We start from the raw sequence: 18,697 nt of genomic DNA, 5'->3' as shown, positions 1-18,697 counted from the left end.
CTACTGTACTCTCTTCAACAGTCTCGACAAGAATTAGAACAGCATTCTGTGGATACAGCTAGCACATCTGATGCTGTGACGTTTATAACATATGTACAGTCTTTAAAACGGAAGATCAAGCAGTTTGAGAAACAAGTTGAGGTAAGATGGTTCATGGCTATGTGTGAATAGTTTAAATTTTTGTAGGGCAGACCAACATTTACCCTTATTGAAAGTGATTTCTGTAAATTATCTTAGCTCAACTTTGAGGATATGAGTTCTATTGATGCCTTTTCTTAGAATTGGCCATTTTTATTGTAGTTGTTGAGATTAAAATAATCAAATACAGATATCCTTAAGGCTTAAAATAAGGGGGAGGCCAATGTATGGTTTTCAAATACCCTCTGACACAGTCAGGGCCGTGGAAATCTGTCATCATTTGATCGGGGCCACTAATAGTGGTTGGATGAACTATGGGAATTTGGGCTTTGTCTCCTTTATTTTAGAATGTCAGCTACTAGGAGGTAGGGTTAACAAAGCCTTTGTCTTGGTTTAAGCTGTGCAGTTGAATGCATTATAAGTATCTGTTGTGTTCCAGAAATCATCTGTACTGCAAGAAGTAATTTTCATGGTGATTTTTGTTTCTTAAAAGCTTTACCGTAATGGCCAGCGCTTGCTTGAAAAGCAGAGGTTCCAGTTTCCTCCGTCTTGGTTATACATTGATAATATCGAAGGGGAGTGGGGAGCATTCAACGATATCATGCGTCGCAAAGACTCTGCCATTCAGCAGCAAGTGGCGAACCTCCAGATGAAGATTGTCCAGGAGGACAGGGCAGTGGAGAGCCGGACGACAGACTTATTGACAGACTGGGAGAAAACGAAGCCTGTTACTGTGAGTCGTGTCTGGCTGGCTGGCTGTCTTCTGGAGCATTTATTGACCCATTTATCTCCAGCAGCCATGGTGGCAGTAGGCTTGCAGTGCACTGCGCTAGCTAAAATGCCACATTTCCCCAGAAATATATGACCTTATATGTGATAAGGCATACATTCTTTCCTTTTCCAATCTCCATGACCCTCAGAGTCTCTACTCCTCTTTCAGTCCCACTCAGTTGTCAAAGACATCTCCTCTCTGTTAAGATTAGTCCTCAGTATATTGTTGTCATAGCCCTGCACATGTCTAATCCACATGCTTTTATTTTTTCTTCCTCTTAGCCCTTGCTTCTTCTTCAAGTGGGGTTTTAACTTCTGTTATTTAAAGTAAACCCACTGAAATTAGTAGTTCAGGTGTTTTCCAAATTTCCGATAGGCATGGGGTGAAATTTCACATTACGATTTTCTAGACCCGAACTGTTCTGTGAGGTTTAGATTTAGTAAAAGGGCTGTACTTGAGGACCTAGAGGGCTACCCCCATCTCTGCTCTAGACAGTATGGAAAACTTGTTTATCTGAAAGCTGCTTTGGGTTCTGAATCTAATTCTACCCCTAGGAAAAACCTGGGGAAATAGGGTGATAAGTAGACTGTCTGGTTTAGCCCCATTAAGGAATTTGAAAATCAGCTCTTGGATATGCCTTTTACCTCAAATGAAAATGTGAGTCCAGCTGAGAAAAGGCATAAGAGAAAAGCTCACAAGCCTTAGTCTGGCCCTGCTTTTTTGGAGTGGATGTGAGAGGATTTCCTTTGTAGCATCACTAGCACACACCCTAAGACAGCATTCCCAGGCTCTTGTTGCAGCAAAGGAGAGTGAGCCAGAGAATATATTTATGAGTGTGGTGTTTTCTTTTGCTGTTGATTCTTGCTTGCTTTAGAACCTCTGGTCCTTATTTCCAGAGGACAAATGGGATCAAGGGGGATGGAGAAAGTGAGTCACCTTTCATCGAAGCTTAGAAAAATGAAAGCACTTTAATAGATAGAACGGGAAGGAACCTTAGAGATTGTCTAGTTCAGACTTCACTTTTGATAGCTCTAGCAGTAGGGCTTTACTTGATAGTTTCCTAGTCATTATAGTTCACATAGTCAAACAACAAACATTTCATTCAGTTCAACCTACGTTTATTAAGCACCTGTTATGTGCAATTTGTTCAGTCGTTTCAGTCATATATGACCCCCATTTGGGGTTTTCTTGGCAAAGATACTGAAGTGTTTGCCATTTCCTCCTCCAGCTCATTTTACAGATGAGCAAACTGAGGCAAACAGGGTTAAATGATTTGCCCAGGGTAACACAGCTAGTAAGTGTCTGAGGCCAGATTTGAATTTGGGTCTTCCTGATTCCAGGCCTGGTACTCTATCCAGTGTGCCACCTAGCTGCCTAATTATGTGCAAAGCACTGTGCTAGGCCCTAGTCTGTTGTCAGTGAGTCAACAAGCAAATATTAAGTGCTTAGTAGAGAAAAGACAAAAGTGAAAAACAGTCCTCGCCCCTCTAGGTCTATGAAGAGAGTGACATGTACATCTACAAATATATGCAAAATAAATAGAAGATTAGGGGGTGGGTAGAGTGCACTGTCAGTCAAGGAGGAGATGATACTTGAGATGAGTTTTAAAAGAAAATAAGGATTGTAAGAGGTTTAATATTAAAGATTTATTGTTAATTAATTAAAGATTCTAATAGCTGTGGTTGAGGAGAGGATATTTTCCCGGGGAAGGTGAAAGCACAGTCTACGCAAAGGTGTATTGACTTGGGAGATAGGAATGATGAGTTTGAAGCACAGCAAGAAGGCCAGTTTGCCTGGACCAAGAGTACATGGCAGGGAGTAACGTACGTAGTAAAGTAAGAAAGGTAGGCCAGAATCCGGTTATTATGAAGGGCTTTCTGTGCCAAACTGGGGTTTGTTTTTGGTCCTAGAGGTAATAGAGAACTACTAGAGTTTGAATAAGTTACATGGTCGGGCCTATATTTTAGGAAAATCACATTGGCAACTATGGAGGATGAATTGGAGAGGGCAGAGATTTGAGGAATGGACACCAATTAAGATCAGTGAATGAATGAAAAACCATTTATTTAGTGCTCATTATGTGAAATTATTATTATAATAGTAGATCTAATTTGTCTTAAGTAAGAGGTAAAGAGGACCTGGGCTTGGGATGATGACTGTGATTGAGGAAAGAAGAGATACAAGAGGGGCAGCTAGTGGTGCAGTGGGTAGGGCACCGGCCCTGCAGTCAGGAGGACCTGAGTTCAAATGTGGCCTCAGATAGTTGATACTAGCCGTGTGACCGTAGGCAAGTCATTTAACCCCAATTGCCTCACCAAAAAAAAGAGAGAGAGAGATAAGAGATGTAGATGTAGAAATGACAAATCCATGGGGCATGGAGTGCAGGAGAGTTTAGAGAGTGTTTTTTTAAGGAAAGGGAGTAGGTGGTGAGTGTGGTGGTGGACAGTGAAGAAAGAGCCAGTAGTGGAAGAGAAAGGGAATACTTGATATGGGGCAAGTTTGAGGAGAAGAGAAGGAAGGTCTGTGATCAAGGCTATGTGTGGAATGATTAACCTTGGCAAAGAGAAAAGGCATTACATCCCCTGAGCCTATAGCAAAGGAAGAAAGGTTAGATATTGATGTAGTAGAAAGGTTTTCAGACATGGAGTTATGGAGATCAAAAATGCCTTAAGAGATGGCTTTCATTATTCTAGGAGGTGAAGTCATTTGCTGGTGGGGGTTTGGGAGATGTGTTCAAGGACTGAGGAGAAAGGAGAATATTTATAGTAATTACTTCAGGTACCATGACAATCAGCTAGAGAGGAATGAAAAAGCTGTGTTGCAACACTGAGAATCCAGATGAGATTAGGAAGCAAAGCCAGTCAGTATGGCTTTGTGGCTGTTTCCTTCAGCAGCTTAGATGCAGTGCATCCACGTATACAAAGCAAGTAACCAGGAGCTGAAGAGGTTTGGCCAAGGCATTAATGAGCTAGAAGGAAAGGCAGTTCATTGTTAAACTTGCTAGCTTTGGAGTGTCCATAGGAAAATGTCAGGCAAGAAGAGGAATGATGAATTGGGAGAAAAAGGAGGGATGGACAGGACAAAGTATTCTGTGAAGAGTAAAGGAGAGAAAACGTGAGTTTATGATCAGAGAAGGGAATTTCAGACTTCAAAGTCATGGAAGTTAGGTAGCTTAAAGTTTAGATGATAAAGTCTAAGATGTGATCATCCATGTTGGTGCCTGGGGTCGAAGATCAAAGGGGTTTGATGAACTGGAAGTCCAGAGTGTTTGAAGGGATGCCAACCCAAATATTGAAATCCCTAAGATAAATGCAAAAAATGAAGAGGATTGTGTACCTGCTACAAACTCCTTCAGAAAGGCATGATCAGAAAATGGTAGCAAGGATCTAGGTAGAGTGATAAAACTGGGTAGATTGTACCTGAAAGGAGAAGGGTGCTGCATGGTAAGTGGCAGAGGGAAGTGATGTTGGGCGGTGGAGAGTGGCCAGCCCTGGAGAAGGTGGCAAAGGATGAGGCATCCAAGGATAACCAAGTTGCCATGAGTGCCAGCAGGCACAGAGACCAGTAGGAAGGGGAGTTTTTGACAATGGAATTGGTGTTTCAGAGGGCACACTGGAATGAGAAGGCAGGGGGAAATAGAGACCCAGAAAGGGTAAGGGTGAGAGTACATAGAAACCTGGTATGGAAAGGAGATTTTTAGTTTCAGCTGGTAGCCATTTAACCATAGGAAGTTAAAGAGGAGGTGGTAGACATTTACTACTCATAGGACTGGGGAAGTACTGTGTATTTGAGTACCAGCTGATCAGAGGCTTGATGGCGGTGGTGTTGGGATCTAGTGGTAAAAGAAGCCTCCCAGACTGGGTAATGTGACGTTATAGTGGATGAGAGACTGAAGTAAGAACTACAGTTTCCATATGACTCAGTGGGGTGGTGGAGAGAGTTAGCAGAAGGTGTAGTCATGGATGTCTGTAATTCTGTGCAGTCCTGGACATGAGTTTAAAATATTTTACCTTGCTGTATGGGGATTTTTAAGATTTACATTTTGAATTAAAAGTTTTGACTTGCCTTTTTCGTTGGAAAAAATGGGAATGTTTTTATTACTCTTACACAGTCATTTCAAAAAGATGGAAGAAAAGTCTATAGAGTAGGTATAGTCATTACAATCTAAAAATGGTATTTCAGGCAAGAAAAATTATTCTTCGTCTCATTCCCTCTAATAATAATCCTTGTATACAGAGGAGTTTGTCATAAGTCCCCTAAATTTAAAAATTTAAAAGGGCATTTAAAATAGCCCATCATTCCTTGATAATCTTTTATTTAAATTTTTATAATTACCTTATCCAGAAAACATGTCATCTGAGTGCTCAAGGTCAGTTTCCTAACTCTTTCCTGCTTCTGTGCGCTGCCTCAAAGGAAGGCCAGTTTAAATGCCACTTACTCCAGGGAAACTTCCCTGATTTTTTTTTCCCCTCTGCATACCCTGGACTTCACCTGGCACTTTGTTGAACCCACTCGTATTTTTGTATTCTTGCTATTTGTATGTGTGTGTGTGCCATATCCCTCCCACTTGAATGATAAGCTTTATGATGTCAGGTATTGTGTTTTAAGTAAGTTTTTTATCTAGCACAAGTAGTCACTTACAAATAGATATTTGTTAAGAGTAAAGTGAAGTCTATCTGGACTTTTTCTCGCCTACATTTCTCACCTACATTCTCACCTACGATTTAAAATGATTGGTTGTATTTGCAGCTACTCAAACTTCTAAGCAACAAATATTAACTTTTTCCACCCTGAGCCTTAGCATTGTGCTTATTTTCATTTTGGCACGGCCTATTTTAGGGTAACCTTCGTCCAGAGGAAGCTCTTCAGGCACTTACAATTTATGAAGGGAAGTTTGGGAGGCTGAAGGATGACCGTGAGAAATGTGCCAAGGCCAAAGAAGCTTTGGAGCTCACAGACACAGGCCTGCTCAGTGGCAGCGAAGAACGTGTACAGGTATGAATGTATGTAATTTATCAGCATAAACTGTGGAGAGATTTTTATTTTCTGTCCCTTAAATAGAATTGCTTCCTTCTAAATAGGTAGCTTTGGAAGAGTTACAAGACCTCAAAGGTGTTTGGTCTGAACTTTCTAAAGTCTGGGAGCAAATTGACCAAATGAAGGAGCAGCCGTGGGTTTCGGTACAGCCGCGAAAGGTGTGTTTCTTCTAACTGTGTATGCCTGTGTAATTTTGTGCAGCAGATTCAGCCTAAGACTATTTAAGGACTTTGTAAAGATAGATATTTAATGTTAACAAATATAATTTACATTCCATAGACCAGATTTGATCATATGGATACTTATTAAATCTAATTTAAAGCTTAGAATTCAGTTATACCTACTGTGTAAAAGTTCTAGAGAGAATCACTTTGCCTTTACTACATAAAGGAGCCTGTTGATTGGCTAACTAAATAGCAATTTGACTTTTTTCTTTCAGCTTCGACAAAATTTAGATGCTCTTCTGAACCAGCTGAAAAACTTCCCTGCCCGTTTACGTCAGTATGCTTCCTATGAATTTGTCCAGAGGCTTCTGAAGGGCTACATGAAGGTATGTAACACCTTAATTTTCTCAGTAACAGTAAATTGTGTTAGAAACTTATATTCATGGGTAAATTTATTGTCACCATAGATCAACATGTTGGTGATTGAACTGAAATCAGAGGCGCTTAAAGATCGGCATTGGAAGCAGTTGATGAAGAGACTTCATGTTAATTGGGTTGTTTCTGAGTTAACCCTTGGCCAGATCTGGGATGTTGACCTGCAGAAAAATGAAGCAGTTGTCAAAGATGTCCTCCTTGTCGCACAAGGGGAAATGGCTTTGGAAGAATTTTTGAAACAGGTAAATGTTAAAATTGGAGGGTTTCTGTTCAGTGTGATGACAGTGTGGTGCTGTGGGCTTGGAGCCAGAAGTCCTGGCTTGAAATGTGGTCTCCCACATAGTGGGTATGTGACCCTGACCCTAGGCAATCTCTTTGGGGCCTGTTTCCCCATTTGTAAGATGTTCTAGCCATCTTACAGAGTGGCTAGAATTATGAGGTAATGTGTGTACAGTGCTTTGTGAAAAGACGCAGAACTCTATCAAATGTAGCATTAAGCCTCTGGCAACTGAGTGACATGGCGAATTATAAGTGAGGTTAGAAATATTCAGTATTCACTGAATTTATCCTGTGGTGGGGATAGTGGAGGGAGGCATGATTTCAACATTTTCTAACAAATGTCACCAGACAATTATATCTTCATAAGTCTTCCTAACTCTTAATATTCATGATGCTGAATGCCCAAATAATGATATGCCTTTCTCCCCTAAATTCAGATTAGAGAAGTATGGAACACCTATGAATTAGATTTGGTCAACTATCAGAATAAGTGTCGCCTGATTCGTGGATGGGATGACCTCTTCAATAAGGTCAAAGAACACATCAACAGCGTCTCTGCCATGAAGTTATCTCCGTATTACAAGGTATCTTATCATTGTGTCCTGGTTATATCGTTTCACTGGCCACATTTTCACATTCCCATTGGTCTTCATTTGTTTTGAATTGATTAGAGGCATATTAAATTTGAGTCTGGAATAATGAGTGAATGGAACACATTAAAATGAGTTATAAATTACCATGTGACTATCAGAGAGACCGCTAGATGTGAAAGTAGATGGCATTCTAAAGGTTAACCATTAATTTCTGCTACTTTTTTACAACCAGGTTTTTGAAGAGGATGCTTTGAGCTGGGAAGACAAGCTGAATCGCATTATGGCTCTCTTTGATGTGTGGATTGATGTTCAGAGACGATGGGTTTACCTTGAAGGCATCTTTACAGGCAGTGCTGATATTAAGCACCTTCTGCCAGTGGAAACCCAAAGATTCCAAAGGTGTGTCTTGAAATTACGAACCCCCAAAATGAGAATAATTAGAAATAGTTATCCTTGACTACACTTGAAGCTTTTATTATTAAAAAACCTAATTCCTAATTTCATTGCATTTTTAGCATCAGTACCGAATTTTTGGCGCTAATGAAAAAGGTATCAAAATCCCCCCTTGTTATGGATGTTCTGAATATCCAGGGTGTGCAGAGGTCTCTGGAGAGGCTGGCAGACTTGCTTGGAAAGATCCAAAAAGCATTAGGTGAATACCTGGAAAGAGAGAGATCATCCTTCCCAAGGTATTTAATTTTTGACAAATGTTGAAATATGGTTTAATTTCAGCTTTGTATCACCTTTTATTGATGGTCATCTAGTGAGTTTGTTTACCATTTTCGGTATTGTTTGGTTCAATTTGCTAATTGAATGCTACTAACTGCTGATTAATTCTCAATTGCAACCAGTAATATTAACTAATAACTTCAGATTTTCCTGTCAACTTCATTAAACTCTTGAGCAACTGCTTAATAGAAGATGGTAGGAAACAGTCTGGTGAAGTGCAGAGTCAGGAAACCTAGGCCTGACTTTGGGCTCTACTTTGACCGTAGTCAGCCATTTAATCTCTCTGAGCCTGTTTTTCCATTTCAGAATGAGGTTAATGCTGCCAGTACTGTCTGCCTGAAGTCTGTGAGCAGAGAGAAACGTAGAAGTCTGAGTAGGAGAGTGATGGGGAGGAAGCAGACTCATGGGGTCTTTGTACGAGAAACCCCACACTAGCGTCGTTTGGCATCTTCTCTATGACTCACATCTTAGTTGCCTAGAGCAGGGGTGTCAAACTTGGCACTAGCAAAAAGTCAGAACTAGACTAAAATGTATTTGGGAAATGTTTAACAAAACAAATAAAAATACAGTGAAACATAGATGGTCAGTATGCAGGGAGCAAGATTGACTCCACTGGCCTGGAGCACTGAGCAGTTAAAGTGATTCGAACCCAAGTCTCCCTGGCTCTGAGACCAGCTCTCCATACACTATGCATCTGAATTCAAGTTGTAATAATAATAAATGCAAAAGGATGGGGTGGGCCGCAACTCAGTCTCCTAGGTTACGGGGAGGCTAGTTCCTCCAATAAGAGGCAGCCTTTGACCCCCAGGCTAAATCAGAAGTTCCTTTTGTCTTCTTATCCAGGGGTCTGGGCATATGGCTAGCTCCATGGGAGAGATCCCTTTCCAAGAAAGGCCCACACCCTCTTATCAAGTTGCTTTGCTTTGGCTGGGAGTCTCAGACTGACCAGTCCCAGCAGATCAAACTAGAGTGCTTTGTGTCATGTTAGTCCATATCCCTAATTCTTGATGGTTCTCTGGGGATCTGGAAAGGATGAAGCACTATCCTCTTAATTGCCTTGCACTAAAGAATCACAGTGAGTCCACATGTCGTAGTTTTTATTAGTCTCTGTCTTGCCATGTCCTGGCCCTCAACAAAATCTATGAAAAACAGTTCTTAGACACTCCCCAAATTGCCAGTCTTTTGTGAGGGTGTAGCCCTGCTATGCTGGTGGGCCTGGAGATTACATTCACCTCCACATGTTTCATTACATAAATTTAACAGATATTTTACAAAGTTCTCATAGGTTACCTTCACATGCCTTGGTGCTTATAAGGGCCTGTTCTAACCTTCCCCAAAATAGGAAGGAATAAAATTTAAAATAAAACTGACATGTAATAACACCAAGAAATAGATAAAGCAAAGGGAAAAAGAAAATCTTTCCCCTCAAAGGAAAAGCCTAGACCAGTTATGCTCCCAAGGCACGTGGGGCTCTCTCAACAGGGATCTGGAATGTGGGCTCCGTTAGAAGTTACCCTCAAGTAAGACACTAAACTCTCTTGTAGGAAAATTCCTCCATTGGGTCCTTAAAACACAAAGGACAACCTATAAGTTTCCTCAGTGAATCCTTGCAACACATATGGCAACCATATGAAGATCTGGTTTTACCTTAAGCTAGAGAAAGTAGGCTACCTCAAAAAAAACAACAACCCACAAACTGAGATGGGCCCCAAAGATATGTAGGGCTCCTGACCAAGAATTAAGCATTTGGGGCCTACTGTAAATCAACCCCTGACATCCTGAATAAATCCACAAGATATCACCCCTGACCCAGGCATCCTGATCCCAAAGGACTCTGGGCTCACATGGACCAATTTGATCCTGGGGAAGTGACCCACCCCTCCCCCAAGGGATTAATTTCCCTCTGATTCTGTACTTATTTCAGGATAAACTTCAAGGAAATCTTTCAAACAAAGCTTAGTATGGTTCAAGGCAAGGACTATCCCAAGAGTGGATAGTAGAGACCCCTCCCACAAAGGAGCTTACTGTGCACAACATGGGCATTGGGTTGTGGGACAGCTTTTTATTCCATGCCAAAATTATAAGTCTTGATAGAGTAATAGAGGAAAGATACATGTTTACTATTATGGGTGGCAGTTACACGTTTCTTTTTTTGTTAAAGATATTAGCACAAGGTGGATAACTGAGCAGCATATACAAATTTTCTAGAATGAAAAAGTGTTTTAGCTGCAATAAAATTAAGAAGTTAGGTTTGAGTTTTTCATTTTAATGTCTGCGAAAGACCAGCCGAGAAGAAATCTACTTAAAGTAGGACAGGTTGAGCATAAGCAACATTTTTTGATTTGATAAAATATCGGCATTCTATTGAAGAACGTTAATATTATGTCGATATCATAATGTGGCCAGATGTACTTTAAGTATATCTCAGCCTTTGTGAAAATACTTAAGAAAAGGAAGATTTGTGTGTGTCTCCCCTGGGTAGTTTAGTTATTTACCTGCCCGAGGTAGTCCCGGGGGGCGGGGGGGGGGGCGGGCGGGCGATGGATCAGACAGTCTGTAGAAACCTCTTTCTGTTTCAAATGTGTTAGTTGGTGTGTACCCAGGATGGGGACCTACTTAATTTACATTTTAAACTGTCTTATTAATATCTTTTGGTTTTATATCTGTCATTTCTGTACACATGTGCAGATTCTCTCTTCCTTCCCTTCCCCCTCCCCATTCCTAGAATGGAACCCTTCCTTGTGGCAAAGAAAGTAACAGTTAAGCTAAAGCAACTGATAGAGTGACTGAAGTCTACTCTGACAAGCATTCCGTTATTGTGGACTGACTGGTTTTAATGGGACCCTTGATCCACAGAAAAATGCAGTCAACGGGAAAGCAAAAGTAAAAAGCTACAAAGCAACTTAAAGCTAACTTTCATCTTTAAAGCTAATTTTTAAAAGTGGTTTAATTTTCCTGCTTTTAAAATTAAATAAAGGGGAAAGTGTTGGTGTGGTGGGGGATGGGGATGAGGTGAGCAGAGGAGAGATCAGCATTTCTAGCTTCAGGTCCTTCTAGTTCCTACTGAAATGGTGCTAGCTTTTCTTGAGAAATGATGAGTGCTCTGTGACTGTATATTTCTAATCCAGGGGTGGGGAACCTGCAGCCTCAAGGCCACATGTGGTCCTCTAGGTCCTCAAGTGCGGCCCTTTGACTGATTCCAAACTTCAGTTTAATAAAAGGATTTGTTCTGTGCAGTTTGGATTCAGTCAAAGGACTGCCCTTGAGGACCTAGAGGGCCACATGGGGCCTCAAGGCCGCAGGTTCCCCACTCCTGTTCTATCTAGCCCTTAACATGTTCACCAATCCCGCCAACTTGCTACCTGTCCCAGCTCCAGGCAACCTAGGCCTATCTCTGGTAATTTCTAAAAGAGTTCTGAAGTTAAGTGGATGGGGTGACATTCTGTAATCTAAATTCTTCTTACTCAAGGAACCTTCTGCATATGTGTGTTTGTTACTATTAATACCAGGATTAGGGTTAGTCAATAACCATATTTTACTTAATTTTAATTTTGTTTTTACATCACCTTCGCTCATTTCTGAATGTCATCTCTTGTACTGAAAAAGAAAAGGGAAAAAGAAGAAAAGAGATACAGCTACTAATTTTAGAAAACTTGCTAGGAGTCAAAAGAAATTAGGCCTAGACTGACTCCAGGCTTGAGATTCACTGGTCATAGTCTAGTCTGTCAGGATAATATGCTTAAGATTTGACCATAAATTGAGTCTCTGTGTATTTATATTATAATGTTACTTGGGCAGCTTAAAATAAGTACTTTGTCTTTACTAGGTTCTACTTTGTTGGGGATGAAGATTTGCTTGAGATAATTGGAAACAGCAAGAATGTGGCAAAATTGCAGAAACACTTCAAAAAAATGTTTGCTGGAGTTTCCAGCATCATTTTAAATGAAGATAACTCTGTTGTCTTGGGAATTTCGTCACGTGAAGGAGAAGAGGTAGCCAGAAGTTCAGTTTTGTGGCATGGAAAATAACATTTCAAATTTCTACAGGTCTCAGTTTTAAAATTTAATTATTTCAGGTCATGTTCAAAACTCCTGTGTCAATCACAGAACATCCCAAAATCAATGAATGGCTCACACTGGTGGAAAAAGAGATGAGAGTCACCTTAGCTAAACTTCTTGCGGAGTCTGTTACAGAAGTGGAAATCTTTGGCAAGGCAACTTCAATTGATCCTAACACTTATATCACTTGGATTGACAAGTACCAGGTAACTTGAATTGCAAATTTGTTTCAATCTGTATCTCTAAGGAGAGCTGTATTTACTGGTTTTGAAAACTTATCCTTTACAATTAATTATTTTTCAGGCCCAGCTTGTTGTTTTGTCAGCCCAGATAGCTTGGTCTGAAAATGTAGAATCTGCCCTGACCACCATTGGAGGTGAGGGCGGTGAGTCAGCAGCTCCTTTGCAGTCTGTGCTGAGCAACGTCGAGGTCACCTTGAATGTTCTAGCAGACTCGGTGCTGATGGAACAGCCCCCGTTACGCAGAAGGAAATTGGAACATTTGGTGAGTGTTGTGCCCTGATTGTACATTTGAAGTCATGGCTGTAAAGAAAACAGACCTGAAAATCGTTCATAATTGTCATTTTAAAAGGTGGGGGACTCAAGAAAGAAAGCTTGTAGGCCATCCACAGTAAAAATTGAGGTCTGAGCCAAGTGGAAAGGTAGATGCTCTGTTGGAGGAGCATATGAGTTCTGGGAAGGGCCCTAGGTGAATTCCTTCCCATCCTTTAAAGTTCAGCTTAAATATCACCTTTATCAATCCTTATCTGATTTTCCTGGTCTATAGTAACTCTCTTTTAGGCCTCATAACACTCTATTTAGCAAGTGTAATCCACGTGTCATGTCATGTTTATTATACTATCTCTGTCTTATTTCCTCAGTCACTAAGCTCTTTGAAGGGAGGGACCTTGTCTTATTTAAATTTGCTGTTTTTTTCTAAGCTGTAGCACAGTGCTTGTGTACATTGTAGGAGTTTAATAAATGTTTACGGAAAAGGAATTTTAGGCGACTTGTTCTTAATGTTTTCTTCCCAAGAGAGTGGCTGCAGTGGTGTTTAGAGGGACTGAGAATTGTTGGGAAGGATTTCTTTAGTCAGAAGAAATCGAAGGAGGTGTGCATACTTGCTAGGGCTTAACCCAGGGGTGGGGAACCTTCGGCCTCAAGGCCACATGTGACCCTCTAGGTCCTCAAGTTGGGCCTTTTGACTGAATCCAAACTTCACAGAACAAAGGGGATTTGTGTTCTGTGAAGTTTGGATTCAGTCAAAGGGACTCACCCCTGGCTTAGCTTGTCTCAGATTTGGGACATAATTGTGGGATATTTACCAGAACTAAAAGTTAACAGGTAGGTTGTAGCCCTTTTGTAGAAATTACTGTTTTGCATCTTTAATAGAAAATTCTTAATAATAATAATAAAAGCAACTAGTATGTATATAGCGCTTCAGGGTTTTTGAAGTGCTTTACAAATATTACCTCTTTATATCCTCACAACAACCCTGGAGATAGGTACTATTATTATTACCATTTTACAGATGAAGAAACTGAGGCAAATAGAGATTAAGTGACTTGCCCAGCTAATTAAATATCTGAGGGTCAAATTTGAACTCCTTTTCCTGACTACAGGCTCAAAGCTCTGTCCAATGTGCCACCCTGTCTTAAAATTTAGTAATAAGTAGCCCTGCATGTTGAAATAATCTACAAAAGTCTTTGCAATAGTACTTAAATTAAGTCTAACAAATCCCCCCAAATGTAAATAACACATTGTATTGCTTTAGTTACTGATAAAATTGTTTTCTTAATCTACTGTCTTCCTTTAGATTACAGAGTTAGTTCACCAGAGAGATGTTACAAGATCCCTACTTAAAAGCAAGATTGATAACTCTAAATCCTTTGAATGGCTTAGCCAGATGAGATTCTACTTTGATCCTAAGCAGACTGATGTGTTGCAACAGCTGTCTATTCAGATGGCTAATGCCAAGTTTAACTATGGTTTTGAGTACCTTGGTGTTCAGGATAAATTGGTACAAACTCCACTTACCGACCGCTGCTATTTGACAATGACACAGGCCTTGGAGGCCAGACTTGGAGGATCTCCATTTGGTGAGTTATTATAATTACATATCAGCATTATAGTGATGACTTCATGTATATGTAGTATTTTAAGGTTCACAAAGCACTTCCTCGTAGCTCTCTGTTGCCTTGTTTTGTTTTGTTTTGTATTGTTCTGTTTTGGTGAGGCAGTTGGGGTTAAGTGACTTGCCCAGAGTCACACAGCTAGTAAGTGTTATGTGTCTGAGTCTGCATTTGAACTCGGGTCCTCTGACTCCAGGGCCAGTGCTCCATCCACTGTGCCACCTAGCTGCCCCTCTGCTGCCTACCCTTACAGAGGAGGAAATAAACTTAGGAAAGGGAAATGACTTGCCCTTAATCACTTAGCTGTTGAAGCTAAGACTCACACTCCATTGCAGAAATGTTTCAGCATTTCATGAAAATTGGTGAAGGATGTCATGGCAGCAATCTGTGTCGGGTCCCTAACCGTGTCTCTCTTCAAATGTTAGGTCCTGCTGGCACTGGCAAAACAGAATCTGTCAAAGCTCTTGGACACCAGCTCGGGCGATTTGTTCTTGTTTTTAATTGTGATGAAACATTTGATTTCCAGGTAAAAGATTTTTTTTTGTATGATGTAACTACAGTTTGATGCCTGTAGTGTTTCAGTTGGGAGATTTCATGTTATTAGATTATGCTAAGACCTGATTTCATGAGGGACATAGAGTGTGTCTGCTGCATGTTGCACCTTGATAGTCATTAGGCGTAATTTTAGAAATTATCAATGGATGTGACGTACGTACTTGGAATTATCCCCAGGCTCTGAGATTTTCTTGCCTCTTTTGACGTAATAAATGCCCAGCCCACATAGCCCTAGAATGGAAGCTCCCTGAAGTTAGAGAGGTGACCCCTTTTGTCTGTATCCTCAGCACCCAGGACTTTACCCAGAGCAGGTGCTAAATAAATGCTTTGAGTATTAGATAGTTGTAGAGCTTGGAAGTTTCAAAAAAATCACATTTAAGAAAGGCTAAGCAACTATACCTTAAGGATATCAAGGGTTTGGAATAATTTTTTGAGCTGATTCAAATCAGTTTTAGAAGACATTTTCAAAATTAAGCGAAAAAATATTTGCATGGTGGTTGGTGAAGTTTTACTGGGAAGTAGTAGGTGCAAGGAAAGGGAACCCAGGAACATGAGCTTTTTTTGGTAATCCAATGATTCTTTCCCTTTTTTTAGGCAATGGGACGTATCTTTGTGGGACTTTGCCAAGTGGGTGCTTGGGGCTGCTTTGATGAGTTCAACAGATTAGAGGAGCGCATGCTTTCGGCTGTGTCCCAGCAGGTTCAGTGCATTCAGGAGGCCCTGCGAGAACATTCGAATCCAAACTATGATAAGAGTAAGAATTTGTTATGGTCAAATTCCTTTTTCCATTAAGTAAATAATGTAAATGTAAATACACATATATCTATGTATGTATAACCACATGTCTATATATAAGGAGAGGTTTCCTTGTGATAATTTAACCTTTCAGTGATAATTTATGACCATCGTTTATATATCAGTGATGCAGTCAGCATCTGTTGAAGAGACTAAGAATATTTGCCTCCCAACACTAAAGGACCCCAGACTATGCTGCTCTCTGGGTTCTTGTATCTGTTTTTTGGTCTCTTACCACTGTCAGTTTCCAAGTAGGCCAAGCCCATCTTTTCCGTTTTTTAATCTTTCAGAAATGGGCATGTCTTGTTCTTATGTTATGTTTGCTTTTTTAATCTATCCTTCCTCCACTCCTCTACTCACTGTGTAGTGAGCCATCTCTTAGATTTAAAGGTGAAAAAATGTTTAGCAAAATGAATCAACATGTCAGCTGTATACAGTGTATGCAGTATACTGAGAAATTCATTAGCAAAATACAGTGTGTTTAGTAAGGTTAGAGGAAAGGAGGGAAAGATCATTTCTGATTGGGGAGGTCAAGGAAGGATTCATGGAAAAGGTAATATTTGAACTGGAAGTTTGGGTAGGGTTTCACCAGACAGATGTGGCAACAGTAAGGGGGTGAGGATGCCATCACAGCACAGGGAATGAGGAGTGAAGGCACAGATACAGGAGAGCATTGGGAGGGAAGGGGCCCCATCAGAATTGTCTCATTCCTGTTACTGTTTGGAGTTTAACTTTTCTTTGGGGGTTTCATGCTTTGGATTTAAGAAACTACTGAATAGGGGTCTTTTTTCCAAGAATCTACTGAAAAATAAGTCTTAATGTTTAATTTTAGCTTCTGCACCCATTACTTGTGAATTGTTGAACAAACAAGTCAAAGTGAGCCCTGATATGGCTATCTTCATCACCATGAATCCTGGCTATGCGGGCAGATCAAATCTTCCAGACAACTTGAAGAAGTTATTCCGAAGCTTGGCAATGACAAAGCCAGATCGCCAATTGATTGCCCAGGTCATGTTGTATTCACAAGGCTTTCGCACTGCTGAAGTACTTGCCAACAAGATTGTACCATTCTTTAAGTGAGTAACAGTCATTCACAACCACTTTATTAGACAAAAGTGTTTGTTTTTGGTTTTTGGTGGGTTTTTTTTAACATTTTTAACTTAAATTTTTTTTATTTGTAATTATCATGGCTGGCATTTTTTTAACTCAGTGCTTAAAATAATCTATTTAGTTAAAAGAGAAATTTTTTCCCCCACTTTTTAGGCTGTGCGATGAACAGCTTTCCTCTCAAAGTCATTATGATTTTGGTCTTCGAGCTTTGAAGAGTGTGTTGGTAAGTGCAGGTAATGTGAAGAGGGAGAGAATTCAGAAGATCAAAAGGGAAAAGGAAGAACGTGGCGAAGTAGTTGATGAAGGGGAAATTGCTGAAAATCTACCAGAGCAAGAGGTATGTGCAAATATTTTTTCAACTCTTATACAGGTACTGACAATATCATTTAAGCGTTTGTCTTGACTTAATGTGGTGTGTTACTCAGGGTTATTTTCTCAGCCTTTGTCTCTTTTTTTTGTCTTTCTGTATTGTCTCCTTTCATGATTTCGTGCACTGTCATAGTACTTTTCTGCAGCCTTAGCCTCTCTTATTCAACCCCAGACTCTTCTCTGGTTGCCTGTTATACATCTCTTTCTGAATGTTCTATAGCACCTCCAAAATAGAATTCTTTTGTTTTTGCCCCTAAAATAAAAGCTCTTTATTCATCCTGACCTCACTCTTTCTGTTAGGGATACCGCCATCTTTGCCCTCATCCATTCAGAACAGCTGAGCTCCAAAACTCACTGTTACATTGGACTCTTTTTTTTGCCACTTTTTTTTTTCCATTTTTCTTTCCTGCATTCCTAATGCTTCCACCTTGGTTCATGCCTTCATAATCAGAACAGTAATAACAGCTGACGAAGTGTTATGTAACACACTAAGGTTTGCACAGCACTTTGTAGCCCTTGTCTCATTTGATCCCCAAAACTGCCTTGTTAGATGTTATGATTGTCCTCATTTTAAAAAATTCATACCATTACATCTTGCTTTTACTCTTGTCGTTTCTTGCCTAATGTTCTGCTCATCTCTTGCTCTCGTTCCATCCTACCTGGTTTTCTTCCAGGTTATTTTTCCCCAGTCATAGCTTTGATTGTCTTCAGACTAGTACAGCACCAGAAATAGCATCTTATTACCTGCAGGTGAAAGTCCAGTCTATTTTACCTGGCATTCAACACCCTCAATGATTTGGTCCCAGCCCAAGATTTTCATCTTTCCCAGCCTTCTCTTGTACCACTCACCTTTATTGCCAGACTAGACTGGGGTCCACGTAGATATCTTTTACTCTCATCCTGATCCAGATCTTCCTTTCTGTTTTCTACCCATAAATTAAAGTCTATATCAAATGCCATCCCTTCCATCAAGCCTTCATGTACTACCCCCAGTTTAAACTTGATAACTGTTTGTTGAATTGACTGAATGTGAGTGGCCCAGATTTTCCAATTTTATTTTCCCATTTGTCTATATTATTATAGTAGGCTTCTATGTAAATTTCCCTGCCTCTGTTCTCTTTTCCTTTATCTATCCTCTCTTCAACATTTATGAAGGATTGATTTTTCTAAAGCACAGTACCAATCCTGTACTCAGTTGATTTAAAAAAAAAAACCCTCTAACAATCCAGCTTTTCACGGCTCCCCATTCAGATAACTGAATAAAATGCAGACTCCTTAGACTAGAATTTAACATAGTAGTCAAATTTCTAGGTTCAGCATTCCCTGAACATGGTATATGCACTCCTTTTGTTTTCATTGACTCCTTTTTTTTTTTTTTTGTTAGTGCTGGTCCTTTTGCCTGAAGGGCTTTCCATCGTTAATGTCACTAGCCTCCTGTCTTCCATGTATATTATCCCACCTGAATTCTTTAGCCATTCTACTTTATACTTCATTTCACTTATTATAGCTTACCTTTATTATTGTATACATGT

General features: G+C 40.1%; 1 protein-coding gene across 2 annotated transcripts in view; it reads left to right on the top strand.

Annotated features, from left to right (window-relative positions):
- DYNC1H1 (dynein cytoplasmic 1 heavy chain 1) overlaps positions 1-18,697 on the top strand; it is a 95,101-nt gene that overhangs the window by 29,767 nt on the left and 46,637 nt on the right. For both annotated transcript variants that reach the window (XM_020971199.2, XM_020971198.2), the window contains exons 15-31: positions 22-141; positions 632-871; positions 5,750-5,905; positions 5,992-6,105; positions 6,387-6,497; positions 6,579-6,788; positions 7,263-7,409; positions 7,651-7,817; positions 7,934-8,107; positions 11,974-12,139; positions 12,223-12,411; positions 12,509-12,709; positions 14,021-14,303; positions 14,762-14,862; positions 15,486-15,645; positions 16,519-16,762; positions 16,950-17,133. In XM_020971199.2, coding sequence (XP_020826858.1) covers positions 22-141; positions 632-871; positions 5,750-5,905; positions 5,992-6,105; positions 6,387-6,497; positions 6,579-6,788; positions 7,263-7,409; positions 7,651-7,817; positions 7,934-8,107; positions 11,974-12,139; positions 12,223-12,411; positions 12,509-12,709; positions 14,021-14,303; positions 14,762-14,862; positions 15,486-15,645; positions 16,519-16,762; positions 16,950-17,133 — 2,967 coding nt within the window. The remainder of the gene's footprint in view (positions 1-21; positions 142-631; positions 872-5,749; positions 5,906-5,991; positions 6,106-6,386; positions 6,498-6,578; positions 6,789-7,262; positions 7,410-7,650; positions 7,818-7,933; positions 8,108-11,973; positions 12,140-12,222; positions 12,412-12,508; positions 12,710-14,020; positions 14,304-14,761; positions 14,863-15,485; positions 15,646-16,518; positions 16,763-16,949; positions 17,134-18,697) is intronic.

This window comes from Phascolarctos cinereus, unplaced genomic scaffold (genome assembly GCF_003287225.1).
Source record: "Phascolarctos cinereus isolate Bilbo 61053 unplaced genomic scaffold, phaCin_HiC Scaffold_2;HRSCAF=192, whole genome shotgun sequence".
NCBI classification, from domain to species: domain Eukaryota; kingdom Metazoa; phylum Chordata; class Mammalia; order Diprotodontia; family Phascolarctidae; genus Phascolarctos; species Phascolarctos cinereus.
The sequence above is the reverse complement of the archived record's forward strand: the minus strand, read 5'-3'. Positions and strand labels throughout refer to the sequence as shown.